At 44.4% G+C, this 18,829-nt stretch overlaps 1 protein-coding gene across 1 annotated transcript in view; it reads left to right on the forward strand.

Moving 5' to 3' along the window:
- The window catches only part of TTPA (alpha tocopherol transfer protein), a 45,312-nt gene that overhangs the window by 23,590 nt on the left and 2,893 nt on the right, over positions 1 to 18,829 (forward strand). The window contains exon 3 of the mRNA XM_040432357.1: positions 10,159 to 10,352. Coding sequence (XP_040288291.1) covers positions 10,159 to 10,352 — 194 coding nt within the window. The remainder of the gene's footprint in view (positions 1 to 10,158; positions 10,353 to 18,829) is intronic.

Raw genomic sequence — 18,829 nt, forward strand, 5'->3', positions numbered from 1 at the left:
AGAATATGACATATTTTCAGTTGTTTCACACTTGTTTGTTATGAATATAATTCCACATGTGTTAATTCATAGTTTTGATGCCTTCAGTTCGAATCTACAATTTTCATAGTCCTGAAATTAAAAAAAACTCTTTGAATGAGAAGGTGTGTCCAAACTTTTGGTCTGTACTGTCTATATATATATATATATATATATATATATCACACACACACACACACAGTGAGGAACAGAAGTATTTGAACACCCTGCAATTTTGCAAGTTCTCCCACTTAGAAAATGGGTCTGAAATTCACATTGTAGGTGCATTCCCACTCTCAAAGACCTATTACTGTGCCTTTAAAAAAACCACCTCTACTCCACTCATTAATCTAACTTAGGCTACTTTCACACTAGCGTTCGGGTGTCCGCTCGTGAGCTCCGTTTAAAGGGGCTCACAAGCGGCCCCGAACGCATCCGTCCAGCCCTAATGCATTCTCAGTGGAGGCGGATCCGCTGAGAATGCATCAGTCTGGCAGCGTTCAGCCTCCGCTCAGCAAGCGAACACCTGAATGCTGCTTGCAGCGTTCGGGTGTCCGCCTGGCCGTGCGGAGGCGAGCGGATCCGTCCAGACTTATAATGGAAGTCAATGGGGACGGATCCGCTTGAAGATGACACCATATGGCTCAATCTTCAAGCGGATCCGTCCCCCATTGACTTTCAATGTAAATTCTGAACGGATCCGTTCAGGCTACTTTCACACTTAGAAATTTTTCTAAGTTATAATTCAGACGGATCCGTTCTGAACGGATGCAAACGTCTGCATTATAGGAGCGGATCCGTCTGATGAAACATCAGACGGATCCGCTCTGAACGCTAGTGTGAAAGTAGCCTTAGTATCACCTTTCTGAGCTCTTTAAAGATACCTGTCCACCCCACAGTCAGAGAGAGAGTTTGAGGGTTTAGTCGGATGTGATGGAATGGACTCCACCGAATCTGAAAAACTTGAGGCGCCAGGGGTTTATAGGAGTGAAGTGGAGAAGACAGAGTGGTATAAAGGCTGCTCGGGGTTTGCCAGGCAGACTAGAGTGTCTGCATGTGTGGGATATAGGAGTAGAGCGAACTAGGGGGACTGGTGGGGGTTGATAACACCTCAATTACGCCTGTTTCTGTAAACCCGTATTGAGCGCCAATAATGGTTGGTCGTGAGAAGATGTTTGTGTGGTGTAGGTTTCTTAAAAATACAGAGAAAAAAATATTTTGAAAAAAATATATAGAGAATAATACACAGAATTTTTTTTTAGAAAGAAATGAGCATAAACACACTACACTGGGTCTCGAGTGCTTAAGAGACCGTGGCCTGTAGTGTCATATACGTCAATGTATAGTAAATAAATAAGGTGAATGAGTTAAAACAAATAAGTAAAATCCGTTTTAAAAGGATACAAGTATAATAAAAATACTGAAGTATTGTATACTTAGTATAAGTAAAAATAAGTATACGATACTTCAGTATTTTTATTATACTTGTATCCTTTTAACCACTTCCCGCCACGCTAACGCCGAAAGGCGTCATTTCTGCGGCGCTCCCAGGTCACACTAACGCCAATAGGCGTCATCTCGCGTGAGCCGAGATTTCCTGTGAACGCGCGCACACAGGCGCGCGCGCTCACAGGAACGGAAGGTAAGAGAGTTGATCTCCAGCCTGCCAGCGGCGATCGTTCGCTGGCAGGCTGGAGATGTGTTTTTTTTAACCCCTAACAGGTATATAAGACGCTGTTTTGATAACAGCGTCTAATATACCTGCTACCTGGTCCTCTGGTGGTCCCCTTTGTTTGGATCGACCACCAGAGGACACAGGTAGCTCAGTAAAGTCCCACCAAGCACCACTACACTACACTACACCCCCCCCGTCACTTATTAACCCCTTATTAGCCCCTGATCACCCCATATAGACTCCCTGATTACCCCCCTGTCATTGATTACCCCCCTGTCATTGATTACCCCCCTGTAAAGCTCCATTCAGACGTCCGCATGATTTTTACGGATCCACTGATAGATGGATCGGATCCGCAAAACGCATCCGGACGTCTGAATGAAGCCTTACAGGGGCGTGATCAATGACTGTGGTGATCACCCCATATAGACTCCCTGATCACCCCCCTGTCATTGATTACACCCCTGTCATTGATCACCCCCCTGTAAAGCTCCATTCAGACGTCCGCATGATTTTTACGGATGCACTGATAGATGGATCCGATCCGCAAAACGCATCCGGACGTCTGAATGAAGCCTTACAGGGGCATGATCAATGACTGTGGTGATCACCCCATATAGACTCCCTGATCACCCCCCTGAAAAGCTCCATTCAGATGTCCGCATGATTTTTACGGATGCACTGATAGATGGATCGGATCCGCAAAACGCATCCGGACGTCTGAATGAAGCCTTACAGGGGCATGATCAATGACTGTGGTGATTACCCCCCTGTAAAGCTCCATTCAGATGTCCGCATGATTTTTACGGATGCACTGATAGATGGATCGGATCCGCAAAACACATCCGGAAGTCTGAATGAAGCCTTACAGGGGCATGATCAATGACTGTGGTGATCACTCCATATAGACTCCCTGATCACCCCCCTGTCATTGATTACCCCCCTGTAAAGCTCCATTCAGATGTCCGCGTGATTTTTACGGATGCACTGATAGATGGATCGGATCCGCAAAACGCATCCGGACGTCTGAATGAAGCCTTACAGGGGCGTGATCAATGACTGTGGTGATCACCCCATATAGACTCCCTGATCACCCCCCTGTCATTGATTACCCCCCTGTCATTGATCACCCCCCTGTCATTGATCACCCCCCTGTCATTGATCACCCCTCTGTAAGGCTCCATTCAGACATTTTTTTGGCCCAAGTTAGCGGAATTATTATTATTTTTTTTTCTTACAAAGTCTCATATTCCACTAACTTGTGTCAAAAAATAAAATCTCACATGAACTCACCATACCCCTCACGGAAACCAAATGCGTAAAATTTTTTAGACATTTATATTCCAGACTTCTTCTCACGCTTTAGGGCCCCTAGAATGCCAGGGCAGTATAAATACCCCACATGTGACCCCATTTCGGAAAGAAGACACCCCCAGGTATTCCGTGAGGGGCATATTGAGTCCATGAAAGATTGAAATTTTTGTCCCAAGTTAGCGGAACGGGAGACTTTGTGAGAAAAAAATTAAAAATATCAATTTCCGCTAACTTGTGCCAAAAAAAAAAAATTTCTATGAACTCGCCATGCCCCTCATTGAATACCTTGGGGTGTCTTCTTTCCAAAATGGGGTCACATGTGGGGTATTTATACTGCCCTGGCATTCTAGGGGCCCCAAAGCGTGAGAAGAAGTCTGGTATCCAAATGTCTAAAAATGCCCTCCTAAAAGGAATTTGGGCACCTTTGCGCATCTAGGCTGCAAAAAAGTGTCACACATCTGGTATCGCCGTACTCAGGAGAAGTTGGGGAATGTGTTTTGGGGTGTCATTTTACATATACCCATGCTGGGTGAGAGAAATATCTTGGTCAAATGCCAACTTTGTATAAAAAAATGGGAAAAGTTGTCTTTTGCCAAGATATTTCTCTCACCCAGCATGGGTATATGTAAAATGACACCCCAAAACACATTCCCCAACTTCTCCTGAATACGGCGATACCACATGTGTGACACTTTTTTGCAGCCTAGGTGGGCAAAGGGGCCCACATTCCAAAGAGCACCTTTAGGATTTCACAGGTCATTTACCTACTTACCACACATTAGGGCCCCTGGAAAATGCCAGGGCAGTATAACTACCCAACAAGTGACCCCATTTTGGAAAGAAGACACCCCAAGGTATTCCGTGAGGGGCATGGCGAGTTCCTAGAATTTTTTATTTTTTGTCACAAGTTAGTGGAAATTTTTTTTTTTTTTTTTTTCATACAAAGTCTCATATTCCACTAACTTGTGACAAAAAATAAAAACTTCCATGAACTCACTATGCCCATCAGCGAATACCTTGGGGTCTCTTCTTTCAAAAATGGGGTCACTTGTGGGGTAGTTATACTGCCCTGGCATTCTAGGGGCCCAAATGTGTGGTAAGGAGTTTGAAATCAAATTCTGTAAAAAATGACCTGTGAAATCCGAAAGGTGCTCTTTGGAATATGGGCCCCTTTGCCCACCTAGGCTGCAAAAACGTGTCACACATCTGGTATCCCCGTACTCAGGAGAAGGTGGGGAATGTGTTTTGGGGTGTCATTTTACATATACCCATGCTGGGTGAGATAAATATCTTGGCAAAAGACAACTTTTCCCATTTTTTTTATACAAAGTTGGCATTTGACCAAGATATTTATCTCACCCAGCATGGGTATATGTAAAAAGACACCCCAAAACACATTCCTCAACTTCTCCTGAATACAGAGATACCAGATGTGTGACACTTTTTTGCAGCCTAGGTGGGCAAAGGGGCCCATATTCCAAAGAGCACCTTTCGGATTTCACTGGTCATTTTTTGCAGAATTTGATTTCAAACTCCTTACCACACATTCGGGCCCCTAGAATGCCAGGGCAGTATAACTACCCCACAAGTGACCCCATTTTGGAAAGAAGAGACCCCAAGGTATTCGCTGATGGGCATAGTGAGTTCATGGAAGTTTTTATTTTTTGTCACAAGTTAGTGGAATATGAGACTTTGTATGAAAAAAAAAAAAAAAAAAAAATCATCATTTTCCACTAACTTGTGACAAAAAATAAAAAATTCTAGGAACTTGCCATGCCCCTCACGGAATACCTTGGGGTGTCTTCTTTCCAAAATGGGGTCACTTGTGGGGTAGTTATACTGCCCTGGCATTCTAGGGGCCCGAATGTGTGGTAAGGAGTTTGAAATCAAATTCTGTAACAAATGACCTGTGAAATCCGAAAGGTGCTCTTTGGAATATGGGCCCCTTTGCCCACCTAGGCTGCAAAAAAGTGTCACACATCTGGTATTGCCGTACTCAGGAGAAGGTGGGGAATGTGTTTTGGGGTGTCATTTTACATATACCCATGCTGGGTGAGAGAAATATCTTGGCAAAAGACAACTTTTCCCATTTTTTTATACAAAGTTGGCATTTGACCAAGATATTTATCCCACCCAGCATGGGTATATGTAAAAAGACACCCCAAAACACATTCCTCAACTTCTCCTGAATACAGAGATACCAGATGTGTGACACTTTTTTGCAGCCTAGGTGGGCAAAGGGGCCCATATTCCAAAGAGCACCTTTCGGATTTCACAGGTCATTTTTTACAGAATTTGATTTCAAACTCCTTACCACACATTTGGGCCCCTAGAATGCCAGGGCAGTATAACTACCCCACAAGTGACCCCATTTTGGAAAGAAGAGACCCCAAGGTATTTCGTGATGGGCATAGTGAGTTCATAGAAGTTTTTATTTTTTGTCACAAGTTAGTGGAATATGAGACTTTGTAAGAAAAAAAAAAAAAATCATCATTTTCCGCTAACTTGTGACAAAAAATAAAAAGTTCTATGAACTCACTATGCCCATCAGCGAATACCTTAGGGTGTGTACTTTCCGAAATGGGGTCATTTGTGGGGTGTTTGTACTGTCTGGCCATTGTAGAACCTCAGGAAACATGACAGGTGCTCAGAAAGTCAGAGCTGCTTCAAAAAGCGGAAATTCACATTTTTGTACCATAGTTTGTAAACGCTATAACTTTTACCCAAACCATTTTTTTTTTACCCAAACATTTTTTTTTTATCAAAGACATGTAGAACTATAAATTTAGAGCAAAATTTCTATATGGATCTCGTTTTTTTTGCAAAATTTTACAACTGAAAGTGAAAAATGTCATTTTTTTGCAAAAAAATCGTTAAATTTCGATTAATAACAAAAAAAGTAAAAATGACAGCAGCAATGAAATACCACCAAATGAAAGCTCTATTAGTGAGAAGAAAAGGAGGTAAAATTCATTTGGGTGGTAAGTTGCATGACCGAGCAATAAACGGTGAAAGTAGTGTAGTGCCGATTTGTAAAAAAGGGCCTGGTCTTTAGGGGGGTATAAACCTGTGGTCCTTAAGTGGTTAAAACTGATTTTACTTATTTGTTTTAACTCTTTCAAAGTTTTCCCAATTTTTCGGCTGACTGACTGACCTTCATTTCTTAAAGTAATGATGGCCACTTGTTTTTCTTTACTTAGCTGCTTTTTTCTTGCCATAATACAAATTCTAACAGTCTATTCAGTAGGACTATCAGCTGTGTATCCACCTGACTTCTCCTCAACGCAACTGATGGTCCCAACCCCATTTATAAGGCAAGAAATCCCACTTATTAAAACTGACAGGGCACACCTGTGAAGTGAAAACCATTTCAGGGGACTACCTCTTAAAGCTCATCAAGAGAATGCTAAGAGTGTGCAAAGCAGTAATCAAAGCAAAAGGTGGCTACTTTGAAGAACCTAGAATATGACATATTTTCAGTTGTTTCACACTTGTTTGTTATGAATATAATTCCACATGTGTTAATTCATAGTTTTGATGCCTTCAGTTCGAATCTACAATTTTCATAGTCCTGAAATTAAAAAAAACTCTTTGAATGAGAAGGTGTGTCCAAACTTTTGGTCTGTACTGTCTATATATATATATATATATATATATATATATATCACACACACACACACACACAGTGAGGAACAGAAGTATTTGAACACCCTGCAATTTTGCAAGTTCTCCCACTTAGAAAATGGGTCTGAAATTCACATTGTAGGTGCATTCCCACTCTCAAAGACCTATTACTGTGCCTTTAAAAAAACCACCTCTACTCCACTCATTAATCTAACTTAGGCTACTTTCACACTAGCGTTCGGGTGTCCGCTCGTGAGCTCCGTTTAAAGGGGCTCACAAGCGGCCCCGAACGCATCCGTCCAGCCCTAATGCATTCTCAGTGGAGGCGGATCCGCTGAGAATGCATCAGTCTGGCAGCGTTCAGCCTCCGCTCAGCAAGCGAACACCTGAATGCTGCTTGCAGCGTTCGGGTGTCCGCCTGGCCGTGCGGAGGCGAGCGGATCCGTCCAGACTTATAATGGAAGTCAATGGGGACGGATCCGCTTGAAGATGACACCATATGGCTCAATCTTCAAGCGGATCCGTCCCCCATTGACTTTCAATGTAAATTCTGAACAGATCCGTTCAGGCTACTTTCACACTTAGAAATTTTTCTAAGTTATAATTCAGACGGATCCGTTCTGAACGGATGCAAACGTCTGCATTATAGGAGCGGATCCGTCTGATGAAACATCAGACGGATCCGCTCTGAACGCTAGTGTGAAAGTAGCCTTAGTATCACCTTTCTGAGCTCTTTAAAGATACCTGTCCACCCCACAGTCAGAGAGAGAGTTTGAGGGTTTAGTCGGATGTGATGGAATGGACTCCACCGAATCTGAAAAACTTGAGGCGCCAGGGGTTTATAGGAGTGAAGTGGAGAAGACAGAGTGGTATAAAGGCTGCTCGGGGTTTGCCAGGCAGACTAGAGTGTCTGCATGTGTGGGATATAGGAGTAGAGCGAACTAGGGGGACTGGTGGGGGTTGATAACACCTCAATTACGCCTGTTTCTGTAAACCCGTATTGAGCGCCAATAATGGTTGGTCGTGAGAAGATGTTTGTGTGGTGTAGGTTTCTTAAAAATACAGAGAAAAAAATATTTTGAAAAAAATATATAGAGAATAATACACAGAATTTTTTTTTAGAAAGAAATGAGCATAAACACACTACACTGGGTCTCGAGTGCTTAAGAGACCGTGGCCTGTAGTGTCATATACGTCAATGTATAGTAAATAAATAAGGTGAATGAGTTAAAACAAATAAGTAAAATCCGTTTTAAAAGGATACAAGTATAATAAAAATACTGAAGTATTGTATACTTAGTATAAGTAAAAATAAGTATACGATACTTCAGTATTTTTATTATACTTGTATCCTTTTAAAACTGATTTTACTTATTTGTTTTAACTCATTCGCCTTATTCATTTGCTACACATTGACGGGTATGACACTACAGGCAACGGTCTCTTAGGCACTCGAGACCCAGTGTAGTGTGTTTATGCTAATTTCTTTCTAAAAAAAATCTGTGTATTATTCTCTATATATTTTTTTCTATATATTTTTTTCTCTGTATTTTTAAGAAACCTACACCACACTAAAACATCTTCTCACCGACCAACCATTATTGGCGCTTAATACGGGTTTACAGAAACAGGCGGAATTGAGGTGTTATCAACACCCACCAGTCCCCCTAGTTCGCTCTACTCCTACACCCCACATTCAGTCATACGCCAACTACTACCATGGGCAAGACCAAAGAGCTGTCAAAAGACACCAGAGACAAAATTGTGGACCTCCACAAGGCTGGAAAGGGCTACGGAGCAAATGCCAAGTAGCTTGGTGAAAATAGATCAACTGTTGGAGCAATTGTTAGAAAATGGAAGAGGCTAAAGACGACTGTCAGTCTCCCTCGGACTGGGGCTCCATGCAAAATCTCACCTCGTGGGGTATCACTGATGATAAGAAAGGTGAGTAATCAGCCCAGAACTACAAGGGAGGAGCTGGTCAATGACATGAAGAGAGCTGGGACCACAGTTTCAAAGGTCACTGTCGGTAGAACACTACGCCGTCATGGTTTCAAATCTTGCATTGCACGGACGGTTCCCCTGCTCAAGTCATCACATGTCCAGGTCCGTCTGAAGTTTGCCAATGACCATCTGGATGATCCAGAGGAGGCATGGAAAAGTAATGTGGTCAGATGAGACCAAAGTAGAACTTTTTGGTGTAAGCTTCGCTCGTCGTGTTTGGAGATAAAAGAAGGATGAGTTGCATCCCAAGAACACCATCCCTACTGTGAAGCATGGGGGTGGTAACATCATGCTTTGGGAGTGCTTTTCTGCGAAGGGGAGAGGATGAATGGGGCCATTTATTGTGAGATTTTGAGCAAAACCTTCTTCCCTCAGTCAGAGCATTGAAGATGGGTCGTGGCCGGGTCTTCCAACATGACAACGACCCGAAGCACACAGCCAGGATAACCAAGAAGTGGCTCCGTAAGAAGCATATCAAGGTTCTGGAGTGGCCTAGCCTGTCTCCAGACCTAAATCCAATAGAACATCTTTCAAGGGAGCTGAAACTCTGTGTTGCTCAGCGACAGCCCCGAAACCTGACAGATCTAGAGGAGATCTGTGTGAAGGAGTGGGACAAAATCCTTGTTGTAGTGTGTGCAAACCTGGTCAACAACTACAGGAAACGTTTGACCTCTAATTGCAAACAAAGGCTTCTGTACCAAATATTAACACTGATTTTCTCAGGTGTTTAAATACTTATGTTCAGCAGTGCAAGACAAATAAATTATTTAAAAATCATACAATGTGATTTCCCGATTTTTTTTATTTATTCTTTCTCAGAGTGGGAATGCACCTACAATGTGAATTTCAGACCCCTCCATGATTTCTAAATGAGAGAACTTCCAAAATCGCAGGGTGTTCAAATATCTCTGTTCCTCACTGTATATATAAATATACTATATATATGGAGGCATGCAATCCAATCCTCAGCATTGCATGCCATGTCTTGAAAATGAACATGACAATTTGTTTGTTGTCTAGTTAAAAAGAGGTTTTGTAGCAGCTGAGATGTTACTAGAATATTTGAAGCCCCCATTGTCTGGTAGGTGTGGGTCCCACCTCTGGGACCCGCACCTATCTCATAAACGGAGCCGGTAAAGTCCCGAAGGGTACACTGCACTTGCGCGGCCACCGCTCCCATTCACTTTAATGGTGCCGATAGATATAGTCGTGCCAATGCTCAGCTATTTTTGGCGGACCCATAAAAATGAATGGAGGACGGACGTGAATGCGCGGTGTGCCCTCCGGGACTTTACCGGCTCCGTTTACGAGATAGGTGCGGGCTTCTCCTAGCCCTCCTAGTGATATGCCCCCATTAATTCCCTTTGACCTGTGTAAAATTACTTGTCCTTGTGTTTTGTGTGACCCCCCCAGTGTCTAATATTTTTAAAATTCTTCTATATAATATCATTACAACCTATCAGCAAAATTTTCCTGAATATGAAAGGGACACGGGTTTATATACATTTTTCTATGTTTTACAGAAAAATGGGACCCTAAACAGTTTACAGCCTATGAGGTATTTCGTGTAAGCCTCATAACATCTGAGCTTGTAGTACAGGAAACAGAGACGCAGAGAAACGGTATCAAGGCTATATTCGACCTGCAGGGATGGAGGTTCGTTCATGCACTTCAAATCACCCCAAATATTGCCAACAGGATTGCAGCAGTCATGACAGTAGGTGAAGGATTTTTTCCATTATTTTGCTTCCACTGATAATGTTTGTTAACATCTAATACATGGTGTTATACTGTGAGTCTGTACTCGCCACCTTCCTCCTCCTGGCGAGTATTGCAACCCGAACTCTCACATCCCTCCTTCTGCTCCCTCTCTGGCAATATGTGGCTGCTGGCACCTTACTGCTTCCTCCAGCTGCCCCCCACTGCCGGAGCAGCACTGCTCTGCCCACTCCACCCAGGCTAAAGCCTGCCTTTTGTCTGCTCTGGTCCTTATTGCCCTTAGGGCGTGCTCCCACCAACTCTTAAAGGGCCAGTGTGTGTGCATCTTAACATTTCCCAGCCTATGGCTGGCCATCTCAGGATATTTAAGGCACCTCTGCCTGTTTCCGCTGCCTAACCTGACCTCTGTGTGCTCGTCTTTCTGACCTTATGAATTGTTCTTATGCTGCCTGCACTGACCCATTAGTCAGCAGCCACTAAGCAGAGACAGCTACAAGGGGTAGAGGCCTGGTGGTTCCCATGCATGAGCGTTCAGATCTCTGGATGAAGATCATGGGGGCTACTTAGATAATGATCTTAGAAGTAGACCTAAGTCAGATCTGTTTAGTGACACAGCGGATCCACATCCACTTCCATAACTTTTCTGTGCGAATTTGTATTTTCGATCTTTGAAATGTATCTGTCATTTCAGGTGACTTTTAGGAATAAGCTGTCATGTGTGTGTACGTGAGTGACAGTACTATATCTGACTATTATATGACTGGTGTCTGGCATTTATCACCAGCTTCCCTTCTGCGGGTTCTATTTCTAATTGTCAGTTTTATCTGAGACCAGCTGCTATAATGTCTCCCATAGACAGCACACAGAGAAGAAGAGATCCTACTGCCCCATCACTGGGGTGAGATAAAAAAAACTTAACCAGAGCCAGCAGCAGCTTCACGGTTTGTCTGTGCCTCTGTCTCTTCTATGGGCGACATGTAAACAGATCAATAAATTTACTTGGTCAGTAATCATTCTATATAGTGTGATCTTTGTGTTAATAAATGATATAATGTAGGCACAGATCTTTTCGTAATAGCTATTCAGCACTTCAGTCCTCTACATCCCTCTATCAGCTCGCCTAACAATCTTCTCACTTTCTGACTAATACACTCATAGCAGGACATTTATCAATGGCAGTACTCCACAATAGTGACGCAAAAAGTCTCAAATTGTGGCGCATGTTATATGTGCACCATAATTTGTGATTTTTGAAGCTTAGCGGGAGGGCGCAGGGCTTCACGCGGCCTGTTGGATTTGTTATAACTTTCACCAGAAACTGGCAAAAGTTATAGCTGAAGTCTGGCGTAGGCTTCAGTCTCTGGTGCACAGCATGGTGGAGATGCTCCTGATTTGTTAAGAGGCTTCTGCCACTTAATAAATTAGACGCATCTCGCGCCAATGCAGGGAGATCAAGACTCCTTGATAAATGCCACTCATTGACAAAAAAAATTATGCACCCAGATAGAAATGTCTGATTGCTGTAAAACTTGGCATGCAGTTATGACTCGAGTGTATTACTGTACAGCGGCGGCACGAAGCGCACGGCGTCATAGCAACCAATGACTTTGTGCTCTCGCGCACTCGGCAGGACGGGTTTTCACGGACCGTGATCCACATATGTGTGAATGAGGCCTAAAACTGCTTCCCCACTGCCCTAAAAATGCTCTTTTAGATTGCAGGCTGCTGCTGTTTCATTTCTTTGGCAAAAGAAGAGGCCAAGAGTCGCATATCTACAGTTGAAATCAGAAGTGTACATAAACTATATAAAAAGACACATATGCATGTTTTTCTCAATATCTGACCGGAAATCTGAATAAACCTTTCCTGTTTTTGGTCAATTAGGATTACCATAATTATTATTATTTGCCAAATGCCAGAATAATGAGAGAGAGAAAATGTTTTAAGGCATTTTTATTACTTTCTACAAAGTCAAAAGTTTACATACATTTCATTAATATTTGGTACCATTGCCCTTAAACTGTATGACTTGGGTCAAACGTTTTGGGTATACTTCCACAAGCTTCTCACAATAGTTGGCCCATTCCTCCTGACAAAACTGGTGTAACCGAGCCATGTTTGTTGGTCGCCTTGCTCGCACCTAGCTTTTCAGATTTGCCCATACATTTTCAATAGGATTGAGATCAGGGCTTTGTGATGGCCACTCCAAAACATTGATTTTGTTGCTTTGTCCATTTGGAAGACCTATTTCCGCCCAAGCTTTAAAGGGAATCTGTCACCAAGTTTTGGGCTATAGAGCTGCGGACATGCACGGCTAGATCGCCGCTAGCATGTCCGCAATATATCTGTCCTATAGGGCTGAGTGCTTTTAATTTCTTTAAAAAAGGATTTTATAGATATGTAAATTAGTCTTGTATGTGTCCAAGGGGCTGTACTAACCTTCCTGGAGCCCAGCCGTGCCCAGCCGCGCCCACCTGTGAAGGAGCCCAGCACCGCCTATGTCCCCCGAATCTCCTCCTTTCATCAACTATAGATTGCCGTAATCCTGACTTTGCTGTGTAGTGACTGTGCGGGGTTAATGGTCTGGGAAGCCATCACATACGACAGTCGGTCCCCCCTAGTAGTAACAGCTCAGCGATATGTGCAGGGTATCTTGCATCCACCTGTTTCCTCTCATAGCAGGGCTTCCAACTAGCATATTTCATTAGGATAATGTCAGCCCTCCCACACAGCAAGGGTTTCCCAGGAATGTCTCCGCCATTTTGCGCCACTTCCTTGGCCTGCCCATTCACTAGATTTATCACTAATCAAGCATTTATGGGACCAGTTGGGACAACAGCCTCAGCAACCGACGAGTGTGCAGGGTCTACAGGACCAGCTGCAAAATCTGTGGGCAAATGTGCCGAACGATACCACTAAGAACTTGTATGCCTCTATGCCCAACTGTATCTCATCTTGTATCCAGGCTAAGGGCGCCCAATAGGGCACCAGAGCCTCCTTTCAATGGTATAGTCCCTTATACTGTATCATCATTACATTGCATAGAAAGTTTAATTCAGAACTCCTTCTTGGTGCATTATGTATTATTTTTTTGTTGTCAATGAGTGTACTTAGGGCTCTTTTATATCAGGGGAATTATTGGGAACGTTCATTTGTATGAATGTTCATTCCTAATAATTGGTCCATGTAAAGCTGCCACTAATTACACGATAAACAAGCAAACTTGTTTGTCTGGTGATCACATCTTTCATGCGGCACCTAAAATTGTCATGCGGCACATCAACCTGTGTAAACAAGAATATGCTGCTGACAATCATTGAATCTGTATCGGAACAAACGATCATGGTAACGATCATTCATCCCCATACAGCAACTATCATTGCTGCATTTAAATGCACGTTATCAACAGCAATGTCCTCGAACTTCCTTATTCCTGATCACTACTCGCTGTATCGGTCCTTGTAAAAGGGCCCTTATTTAGCCCATCCATGTTATCTTAAGGTTTGGTTTCAATAAGCATATTGACAAATAGAAAAATATAATGAATTTAGGAAAAAAAACATTGCCCTAAAAGTGGCACTAATAACTGATGAATGAGCAAACCCTCGTTCACTGGGCAATCAAGATTTTTAAGCATGCTTAAAATCGTTCGCCGCCGGGAGATCGTGATGTCTAATCACTATCTGCTGCTGGCAAACAATGATTCAGTATGAGCAATGACACTCCACTAACGAGCAGGCGATTGCCGGGAAGGAAGGGTTCCTTCCTGACAATCGCCTGCAAAATCTTTAAATGTAATACAGCCTTAAGACATAGGGCTTCCTGCTCTGCATCCGATACCGTCATCAGTGCAGAAGTCAGCACTATAGGATAATACAATGTTGGCTCAGTGTCACTACCAGAGCTTTGGGACGTTCTCACAGCTCTGTTTCTCCACCCCTGTGATGATGTCACTACTAGAGCTGGGAGGAGTTCTCACTGCTCTGTTTACTTTTGGTTTCCTTCCTCCCAGCTGTTCCTCATGCGTTTGATTTCCCTCTCTTTATATCACCCCTCCTCCTATTGTAGGGCGTGGATTATAGTTCTCATTTCAGTTGTAGCTCTTGCTTTAGTATCTTCACTTGTAGCTATCAGTTCACTGGACCTGTGTTCTGCTGCAGCAAGCACTCCGGATATTGCCAGCTGTCCTTGGATCCGTCTTCTCTGCGGCTGCAACACCTTCAGCTAAGTGTACAGACATTGTTGTGTACCTGATTATTTTCTGACTGGATCTGAGGTGGCCACAGTTCCCTCCATATACTGAGTAGGGCACCGGTGGCCGTGCCCCTTCCACTATTGTAGGGGTTACAGTGGTCATCAGTCTTAGGCACGTGGGCATGCCTCGTTCTGCCATTTGGATCCGGGCATGTGCTTTAGCAGCATAGGGAGAGCTTTGAGGGTCTGACAGGGGTCACCCTTTATCCTCCCTAGTTTGGGTCCGGTCAGTAGCTCTTTTACTGTGTATACTATTGTTGCTCACATACAGCCGTGACATTATAATCCACCAAAACCGTCCTTTTTTGACATGGATCCGCTTTCTGGCCTGGGTGACCGCATGCAGGGTCTTTCTTTGGAAGTAGCAGATCTCCATCAATCTATGACTCAGCTTCAAGCATTGGGCTCTGCTCCGGCTCATGGAGTCTGTTGCGAGCCAAAGGTCTCACTTCCGGAAACGTTCTCCGGGGGCAGTGAGAATTTTGTTCGCTTCAGAGAGGCATGCAAACTCCATTTTTGCTTGTGTCCCCACTCCTCTGGTAAGGAGGAGCAGAGGGTGAGGATTGTCATCTCCCTGCTCAGGGGTAATGCTCAGACTTGGGCTTTTTCGCTGCCATCAGGGGATCCCTCCCTTCGATCCGTGGAAAGATTTTTTGTGGCCCTGGGGCAGATTTATGATGACCCGGATCGTGTTGCTCTGGCCGAATCTAACTTACGTGTTTTATGCCAGAACAAACTGTCTGCGGAGCTTTATTGTTCTGAATTTCAGAGATGGGCAGCTGATTCGGGTTGGAATGATGCTGCACTCCGGAGTCAGTTCTGTCATGGTCTCTCAGAGAGATTGAAAGATGCGTTTGCTTTCCATGAGAGACCAACGTCCTTAGAGTCTGCCATGTCATTAGCGGTACGCCTTGACAGGCGTCTAAGAGAAAGAAACGAGACCTCTCTGTCCAGCCATTGTCAGTCTAGGGGCAGTGGTGCGGACTCATTCAGTGTGCAGGGGCCTCATCCTGTCTCGCTCCCCTCTGAGGAGGAGCCCATGCAGCTAGGTCGACTTGCCCCTGATAAAAGAGGATTTAGTCCTCAGAGTATGGTGTGTTTTTGTTGTGGGGGCATAGGTCATTTGGCAAATGTTTGTCCGTCTAGGAGATTCTTGAACTGTACTAAGAGCGATAATAAGAGAAAAACCTCAAAAGGTAAATCATCAAATTCTGCTTCATCTGCTACTTTGGGCAAAGTTGATGTAGGAATTGATGCTTTTCCTCTGACCTGCAGTTCCCGTTTTCTCCTGTCTGCCAGGGTGGCGCTAGAGAGCAAAGTCATTTCTTGTGAGATTTTTGTCGATAGTGGAGCGGCCGTCAATCTTATTGACACTCAATTTGTAGCCATGCATGGTTTTCAGGTTTGCACATTAGAAAAGGATATACCTGTTTTTGCTATTGACTCTGCTCCACTCTCACAGAGATCTCTGAAGGGCATTGTTCACAATATCCGGCTAGCTGTAGGTGACACTCATGTGGAGGATATATCTTGTTTTGTCCTTAACGGATTGCCTTCTCCTCTAGTTTTGGGGTTACCCTGGCTCACTAGACATAACCCCACTATTGATTGGCAAGGAAGGCAAATAAATGAGTGGAGTGACTTTTGTAGAGAGAATTGTCTCACAGCGACTTTTGCAGAGGTGTCTACTAAAACTGTGCCATCATTTCTCTCTGTTTTCTCGGACGTGTTTTCCGATAGCGGTGTTCAGGAGCTACCTCCTCACCGGGAGTTTGACTGTCCCATTAACCTCATTCCCGGCGCCAAGCTGCCAAAAGCACGCCTCTACAATCTCTCACAACCGGAAAGAATCGCAATGCGAACTTATATCTCCGAGAGTCTCGAGAAGGGGCATATTCGTCCCTCAAAGTCACCTGTGGCCGCGGGTTTTTTTTTGTTAAAAAAAAAGATGGCTCTCTGAGACCTTGCCTAGATTTTAGGGAGCTGAACCGTATCACGATTCGCGATCCCTATCCCCTTCCTCTGATCCCGGACCTCTTCAACCAAATTGTTGGGGCCAAGGTGTTTTCCAAATTGGATTTGAGAGGCGCGTACAACCTGGTCAGGGTCAGAGAGGGGGATGAATGGAAAACGGCCTTTAATACCCCTAACGGGCATTTCGAGAATCTCGTTATGCCTTTCGGCCTGATGAATGCTCCGGCCGTCTTTCAGCATTTTGTTAATAGTATTTTCTACCATTTAATGGGGAAATTTGTATTGGTGTATCTTGATGATATTTTGATTTTTTCCCCTGATGTTCAGACCCATCAGGATCATCTTTTTCAGGTTCTGCAGATTCTGCGGGAAAATAAATTGTACGCCAAGCTGGAGAAATGTCTTTTTATGGTATCAGAGATTCAATTTCTGGGTTTTCTCCTCTCTGCTTCTGGTTTTCGCATGGATCCGGAGAAGGTCCGTGCTGTACTTGAGTGGGAGCTTCCTGAGAATCAGAAGGCATTGATGCGCTTTCTGGGTTTTGCGAACTATTACAGAAAGTTCATTTTGAATTATTCCTCTGTTGTCAAACCCTCTACTGACATGACAAAAAAGGGGGCGGATTTTTCCTCTTGGTCGGAGGAGGCGCTTGCAGCCTTTTCTAAGATTAAAGAGAGTTTTGCGTCTGCTCCCGTCTTGGTGCATCCCGATGTTTCCTTACCTTTTATTGTTGAGGTGGATGCTTCCGAGGTGGGTGTGGGTGCGGTTTTGTCCCAGGGCCCTTCTCCTGCCAAATGGCGACCCTGTGCCTTTTTCTCTAAAAAAACTCTCCCCGGCAGAGAGAAACTATGATGTGGGAGATAGGGAGTTGTTGGCCATCAAGTTGGCTTTCGAGGAATGGCGCCATTGGTTGGAGGGGGCCAGGCACCCTATCACCGTTTTTACCGACCGTAAGAATCTGGCATACTTGGAGTCGGCCAGGCGTATGAATCAGAGACAGGCCAGATGGTCTCTGTTCTTCTCCAGATTCAATTTTGTTGTTACATTCCGACCTGGGATAATAAATGTGAAGGCTGATGCTCTCTCTCGCTGTTTTCCGGGAGGAGGAAACTCCAAGGACCCGGGTCCCATTTTGGCGGAGGGGGTAGTTGTTTCTGCTCTATATTCCGATTTGGAGGCCGAGGTCCAGGCTGCCCAGACTGAGGCACCTGCCCGTTGTCCTTCTGGGAAGTTGTTCGTGCCTCCTGAGCTACGTCACAAACTCTTTAAGGAGCATCATGATACGGTTCTTGCTGGTCACCCCGGGAGTAGAGCCACGGTAGATCTCATTGCTCGGAGATTTTGGTGGCCGGCTCTTCGTAAGTCGGTGGAGGGTTTTGTGGCTGCTTGTGAGACGTGCGCTCGCGCTAAGGTCCCTCGTTCACGGCCTTCAGGTTCCCTTCTCCCGTTACCCATACCTTCCCGTCCTTGGACACACCTGTCCATGGACTTTATCACGGATCTTCCTCGTTCCTCGGGGAAGTCGGTAATCCTGGTGGTGGTGGACCGTTTTAGCAAGATGGCTCATTTCGTACCTTTCCCTGGTTTACCCAATGCTAAAACGTTGGCGCAAGCTTTTGTCGACCATATTGTTAAATTGCACGGCATTCTCTCTGATATTGTTTCCGATAGAGGCATGCAGTTTGTGTCCAGGTTCTGGAAGGCTTTCTGTTCTCGCCTGGGGGTTCGGCTGTCCTTCTCTTCTGCTTTTCACCCGCAGTCGAATGGTCAGACTGAGCGCCTCAATCAGAATCTGGAGACATATTTGCGCTGTTTTGTGGCAGAGAACCAGGAGGATTGGTGTTCATTTCTCCCTCTTGCTGAGTTTGCTCTGAACAACCGTCGTCAGAAATCTTCTGATAAGTCACCATTCTTTGGTGCATATGGGTTCCATCCGCAGTTTGGGACATTCTCGGGAGGGGCTCTTTCTGGTTTACCTGAGGAGGAGAGATTTTCCTCGTCTTTGTCTACCATTTGGCAAAAGATTCAGAGTAATCTTAAAAAGATGAGTGAGAGGTATAGGCGTGTGGCTGATAAGAGACGTGTGCCTGGTCCGGACCTGAATGTGGGTGATCTGGTGTGGTTATCTACAAGAAATATTAAACTGAAGGTTCCCTCCTGGAAATTGGGTCCCAAGTTTATTGGGCCTTATAAAATCTTGTCAGTCATCAATCCTGTTGCCTTCCGTCTTGATCTTCCACGGGTTTG

Source organism: Bufo bufo, chromosome 5 (genome assembly GCF_905171765.1).
Source record: "Bufo bufo chromosome 5, aBufBuf1.1, whole genome shotgun sequence".
In the NCBI taxonomy this organism is placed as follows: Eukaryota; Metazoa; Chordata; class Amphibia; order Anura; family Bufonidae; genus Bufo; species Bufo bufo.